The 6,893-nt window shown below is 36.1% G+C and overlaps 1 protein-coding gene across 2 annotated transcripts; it reads right to left on the bottom strand.

Annotated features, from left to right (window-relative positions):
* Positions 1 to 832: 832 nt before the first annotated feature.
* LOC309485198 (zinc finger BED domain-containing protein 4) lies at positions 833 to 5,622 on the bottom strand. Of its 2 annotated transcripts, none has more exons than XM_082151957.1 (3): positions 5,583 to 5,622; positions 4,491 to 4,556; positions 833 to 3,439 (listed from the first exon to the last, which is right to left on the bottom strand). In XM_082151957.1, the coding sequence occupies exons 1-3, from the start codon at positions 5,605 to 5,607 to the stop codon at positions 2,034 to 2,036; spliced, it is 1,497 nt and encodes a 498-aa protein (XP_082008083.1). In that variant the 5' UTR covers positions 5,608 to 5,622; the 3' UTR covers positions 833 to 2,033. The 2 variants fall into 2 exon arrangements, with proteins under 2 accessions (XP_082008083.1, XP_082008082.1); XM_082151956.1 differs by lacking the exon at positions 5,583 to 5,622 and adding an exon at positions 4,649 to 4,950.
* Positions 5,623 to 6,893: the final 1,271 nt, after the last annotated feature.

Genomic DNA, 6,893 nt, shown 5'->3' with positions numbered 1-6,893 from the left:
GGAAGTGGATTCAAGGTGAACATGAGCTATAAGGTAAGCGCACTAACTTGACATCAAATATGTTGATGGATTGTTTACCTGAAAACTATTATAATTTGCCTAGAATGTGAAAATATTATGATAAATGCAAACACTATAATGAATCTAGGCTTGTGTATATAGTATAGCTGTGTTCCTACTGCCATCTTGTGGTCAACCCTCATTCTAGAAGTACAGCTAAAGGGGACTGGCTATCATTGGCGAATATTTTGAAATATAATCTTATTCTCCTTTAAGAAAAACAAACAAACATATTTTGTTCATTTTAATGCAACTTTTTTTTCTTTTCTTTTTTCAGGTGTATTTACAGTGTGTAAAATATATTACAATTGTTGCCCTTTCTCGACTTCACCTAAAAACTGGATTATAAGGAATAGTATTGTACATTTTCTCACTCTTGTGTATAATCACTGATTATTAAAACGTCTAAGTCTGGGGTGTCCAAACTCAGTGCCGAGGCCTGTTTCATAAAACAAGTTTACCAAATAAGCCAGGCTTATTTCAGTTAGTCTGACTCATTGTCAAATGATTTGGTTTCATAAAGCAAATTTAACACAGCTCAAGCTCAATCACTCAGGCAACTTATGCTGGGAAACTGACCTGGTCCAGGGCAGGCTAACTGTCAGGCTAAGCCTGAGTTGTTACACAGTTCCTCTAACACTGACCGACAGGAACACAATGATATTACCACTGACTCTCTTGCACCATCATTTGACTTTAACCATTATAAGTCCAAAAATAAATATACAGTATACAGAAAATCAACATTTATTTATTTTCATAAACAATTTATCATTGTAGCATATATTCATGGTTATTAGAAGAACATTAAACATTACAATCTAAAAAAAAAAAAAAAGCTTTTTGAAGCAGAAGTTAAAATCTGAAAAAAATAAACATTTAAATAATGAATAACAAAAGCACAGAATAAATGTTAACTGGTAAAATTAATCTGAGTTTAGTAATTGGCCTAGAGTATATTAGCCTACATTTGATTTACCCCATTGCAATAGTCCCTTTACAGTTATTGCTTTCATAAAAATAAACTTACTTGTAGGTTTAAAATAAGGCACATCGTATGTCCAACAACAAACATTTTAGTATATATTATTATGTCTTTCGATTCAAACACATTTAACACAATTAAAATTACATTTCCTTTTCCTATTTTTTCCCAATAATTATTCCTTATTTTTCCTTCTACTTTCTTTTCCTTTTTGTTTTCCTTTAGTGATAAGACCCACCACCAATGCATAAAAGAAATACACCAAAATATAGTAATAAAAAATTAAACATTCACATATTTACATAAAACTCTTATAATGACACATAATTCATAATAAGTCATTAAAATAATGTTATTTAAACATCAAATAATAATATTAAAGTAAACAAATACAATAAAAGGGAGGGAGGGTCATATAAAAAAGGTAATTAATGTAATATATATTCCTTTACTTTATAGAACATTCTTTGATTTTAGAGGTGCCCATATTTTCAAAATGTACAATTTAGTGTACAGTACTTTAGAAACTAAATCTAACCAATCATTTAAAACTGGGGATTCTTGCTTTTTTCCTAAATGTTGTTATTGCTTTAAAAACTGTAATTCTCAGTATTCTAAATAAGTATAACTCACTTTTATTAAGTAGCATAGGTCCTATACCCAAAACTATATTTTGTATAATATATTTGGTTTCTTAAAAATGTCTTCCCTGAATTACTTTCTGTCCAAAAATGTTTTAAGAAAGGCGTGCACTAGACTAGATTATCTAGACTAGGTAAACCTGGATCAAATTAGCGCAATTGCGTGAACTTCAATTACCTTTTATGAAACCGTTTTAGCCCCAACTTATTTGTTAGTTTCATTCAGTCAGGTGTCATTAAACCCTATTGGTATTATTTGTTGCTACCACATATCAGTTAATGTTTCCAAAATGTTAATCTTTAATGACTAACAAGCTATGATTATTTTGCCCTCCATTTAAATAGAGTTAAGAGAGAAGGAAACGATTGCCATTTAGAAAGAGCATCGTGTTCAGATGTTCCGGATCCAAGTTACTTCTTCGACTGGCCACGAGTCTGGCTTTCTCCGTGTCGAAGGCAATGTCAGCCGGTACTGCGGTGGACACAACAGCCAGGTATTTGCGTGCAACTTCACTCAGGTACCAGTCTTCGTCTTTTGGGAAATTCCAGAATGCAAGAGGATCCCAATCCCTCTGCAACATTTCCTTTTCCAAGTATCTCCTCAAATCTTTATGAAAATTGTCTGGCTGTCTAAAGCTCCTCCCATGACTTTCTTCAACCAGGTGTTTAATTTCGGCAATGATCTTGTTCTCAATGCGTGCAGAAGCGCCCTTCTCGGAGAGAGCGATGTCTCGGTATCTCAGGTCAAGTGTGGTGCTCAATGTCAGCCAATCATTTTCTTTGGCTTTACTGAAGTGATGATTCAAATGTTGTGCTAATTCCTTCGCAAACTCATTCCCTCCTCGTTGCAACTCCAGGAGTTTCTTCCTAATGTCCTCCACCTGTGGTATAATGTTTGATAGTGAGTGGTATCCCTCTGCTGGTGATATGGCGTCCTTGAATGCCTTGAGGCATAATGTTGTTTTCATTATATTTTTAAGTTCAGTCTCACTTAACAACAAGTCATAATTAAATTCAAGAAGCACTTCACGTACAGCTCGATGCTGCTCTGAGATTCTTACTAGCATGTTCAGCGTAGAAAGCCATTTATCACCCTTGGACTCAACTAGATTATGTTGTGGCAACCTCAATTTTAATTGTGCTTTCTTGAGTTGACCTTGTGCTTCTACATGAGAAAAATGCTCTGATATTTCACAGCATCTTTGCACCAGTTTTCTCCAGTCAGAAGATGCCTCAAGTGTCTCCTTGAAGACCACATCCAGTGTGTTGGCGAAACAGGGAATGAGATCCCATCCTGCCTTTCTGATGTCTTTCTTCATTCCATCTACATTTGTCACCACTACTTTAATCTTGCTTCCAAGTCTCCACGTGTCTGCTGTTTTCAGAAGTTGTCCAACAAAATGACTGGGTTTATATTCTTCAGGTAAAGGTTTGGTTTCCAAAACATAAGACTTCCGAGTCCATGTGTCATCGATCAGGTGACAGGTAGTTGTCATATAGGTTTTGTTTGTTGTGGTAATCCACACTTCAGATGACAATGCAACATTATCTACTCTTTCTAAACTTTTTTGAACAATTTGTGTTGTTTTGAGAATCAAATCTTGAAGTTCTGAGAGTATGACATTAGATGTTGGTGGACGTTGAAACATTTGACTAATCGACTTAAAGAAACGTGAGAAACCAGGCTCCTCAACTATGGTATGTGGATGCAGATCTGAGATAATCATATCCAGTGAGGGCTTCATCTGATCACCTGTAGAAAACAAAGCACATCAACTTATTTTACATTATACATTTACTATTATTTAATGTTATCATGGATTAAGATGGAATGGAGATAATATACATTTTTTAATTTTACCTGGTGGGTTATATATATGGTACAACTATATACGTATGCTAATGTTGATATGTACTAATGCATTAACTAATAAGGCTACCTAAAACATTAGCTAATGTTAACAAGCCCTATTAGTTGCTTTAGCTCACAACACCATCTTCACAGGCGATCAAACATTTTCGTTTGGCCACTAGATGGCGTCAGCCATTCGCTTCAGCACTGCTGTACCTGATGCTGTGTAATTTAAACAACGACAACAACAAAAAAACCTGAACCTTCACTGTGCACCTCCTTTTACGACAATTTCACACATAGGCCTAGCCTACACGTGAGGGAGGCGTTTTCATGGGACGGTTTCTCAGGGTGCGACACCATACCAGGTTGCTCACGTCACATCTACGTCGTCAAGCTCAGCTTGAGTCTGCGCAGTACGGTCAGCCATCAGGAAGTGAGTGCTTCTAATTGACTTCACTTTTCTCCGTTGAATCCAGTGGGGTCGCTGTGTCCATTTCTTTTACTGTCTATGCACCATACAGCTCATGCTACAAGTGTAAATGCTGTAATAGCCTATGTGATATGTGAATCAATCCGGTGTTGAATCCCCCACACGCACACCTAATCCTAAACTACTTGCTGATTTAGGGGTTGTAATAATCTGCCGGGGGTCAGAATTTGGCACAACACCGGCGTTACCCTTGCTTGAGGGTAGTGATTGAAAAGTAGTTTGGCCAATTGCTTGCAGGAATGACGTTCAAGAAAACTGGATCTACAAAGAACTGTCTGGCAAAGTAATGCAAACACATTCTTTACTTACATAAAATGAGGACGGTAGAGAGAACGTCCATATCGAAACAACGTCAAATCGCGGATTTAAGGTCCCCCTAGGCTATATTTGTAACATACTGTATCATATGATCGAGATTCAAGAGCAATTTAGTTTTTCCTTTTTATGACCCTCACTCACCTCTCGATACCCTCACTCTTCCTCCACGATAATAGGGACTGTATCTTCGACCCCGTCCGGTCCTCCCTGTAAATATAGAGTTAACTTATTTGATGTCCTTCAAACTGAATAGTTTTTTTTTTTTTTTTTTTTTTTTACATGAACTCAAAAGCACTCACTCAATGAAGGTGCAAACCGCTGCATATTCAACAAGCAGTTTGTAGGTCAATTCGTGTAAAAATAAAACTGTCCAACAAGAAATTTCTCAAAACACCAAGAGCGACTATCAATACCGTCCAGTTATGGAGCCAAAAGAGCAAAAACACTTACATACTTGGATTTAATATAGGCTAGCTCTAGGCTACGTCATCTGCCTCGCCTTATTTGCACTAAAGTTTCGGTTGCGTTTCTGAGTAAAGAAAAGTGAGAACATAAAGGGATACTCAACCGAAAAATGAAAATTGTTTCATCATATACTCACTCTCATGTTGTTTCAAACCTGTATGAATTTCTTTCTTCTGCTGAACAGAAAGGAAGATATCTAGAAGATTGTCAGTAACGACAGTTTTAGCCATTGACTTCCATAGTATATTTTTTTCCTACTATGGAAGTCAATGAGACCAGAAACTGTCTGGTTACTGACATTCTTCTAGATATCTTCCTTTCTGTTCAGCAGAAGAAAGAAATTCATACAGGTTTGAAACAACATGAGAGTGAGTATATGATGAAACAATTTTCATTTTTCGGTGGAGTATCCCTTTAATAATAAAAAAAAAACTTCATTTCTTACACTGGCAGTCTAAAAGTTTGGAATAGTTATGTTTTATGTTTTCAAAGAAGTCTCTTATGCTCACCACCAAGACTGAATTTATTTGATCAAAAATACAGTATACAATAATAGTAAACATAAGAAAGCCAGACAGCACACATTCCTGTCACTTAAACAAATATTTAGCATTTTCTGGCACCTTACCACTCTCTAAACGGCTCCATAAGTTTGCCAAATGTGCAATTCAAATATGTTTTACTTAGCCTATATTTAGCCATTTATTCAATATTTTCAGTAACAAATCCTTTGCTTTTGATAACGCAGAAAGAAAAGAAAACACTTACTGAAGTTAGGTCTATTTTTGTCCATTTCTCTGGATAATTTAGGAGCTCAAAGAATCACTGATAAAGGGATGTTCAGCTAGTTTAGCTTTCATTTCTGTCCAGGCCAGCAGTTTATTTGTTTAAGTTCATTTGAATATGCAGATATGTAACCTATCACCTGACTATTAGAGAAGAAAGCCTTTGTCTCTGTGGTAAACCAAATGATGTTGATCTCTGATCTGATCATGAAGGCTTTACGATATTAAGAGTTGCACCTTGAAGACAGTATTAGTATTAGCTTATTAGCTGATTCGATCAAAACAATCATATTTTATTAGGATGTCAGACCTATCCACTTGCACATGTAACACCCACACGGTGAAGGGTTATAGGCCTATAGTATAGCCAATTCTGGATAGATTCGCCAGTCGAGTCTTTACAAAGGCTCACAGATTAGCAGTTTTACTGAAACTGTCCTGCTCTAAAAAAACAAAACAAAAACAGAGCTTAGAAGAGTTTAGCGGGTCTCACCTCATGACAAAACAAGCATAGCCTGCCGAAAATCAGTGTTTGTGGACTCATGCATTTTCTGTAAAGCTGCTTTGAAACGATGTGTATTGTGAAAAGCGTTATACAAATAAATTGGAATTGAATTGTTTGTGCCACAATACACACAAGGACGTTTCTCTGTCACATCATTGACTTAATGACCAGCAGGGGGCGCCAACGATATTTTAAAGTTAAAGTCCCCCTGTGGTGAAAATCCAGTTTTTAATGTTGTTTCAATGTCTATGTGGTGTTTTTGATATGAATTTGGACATGGGTTGTCTTACAGCATAAGTCAACACTGTTGCTGAGTTCTCCTTAAAACTGCAGTGAACCAAAGACAGTCTCAAAAACACGATTTGAAATCGCTGGTGTTTCTGATGTCACAAACTACCTTGTAACCAATCACGACAACGTGCTGACGGGCTTTAGCATATCATCATTACTATACTGTGAAGCAGTGGAGTCTCAAGAAGATATATTTGGTGATGTGAAAAATCGGGTACATTTAGCAATATAGCGGGTGAAATATGCATATGATTGCAATGTTATGATGAACTAGCTATATGCCTTTCTCTAATGACGTTCTGAGTTATTCAAAGTGTTTCTAAGAATAATGATTTTAGAAGGTCTGAATGAAATGGAGAACACTAACATGGTTTAATTAACATTAGCAACACATTATATCAGCTGTTTGATAATGTAGTCAAGCAAAAGGCTAATCATATTAATTACGTTATTTGTCTGACGTTGTAGAGAGTGTTACATAAAATACATTACCATTCT

Source organism: Leuciscus leuciscus (genome assembly GCF_965113295.1).
Source record: "Leuciscus leuciscus genome assembly, chromosome: 21".
NCBI classification, from domain to species: Eukaryota; Metazoa; Chordata; class Actinopteri; order Cypriniformes; family Leuciscidae; genus Leuciscus; species Leuciscus leuciscus.
Note: the sequence above shows the minus strand (reverse complement) of the source record. Positions and strands in the feature narration are given on the sequence as shown.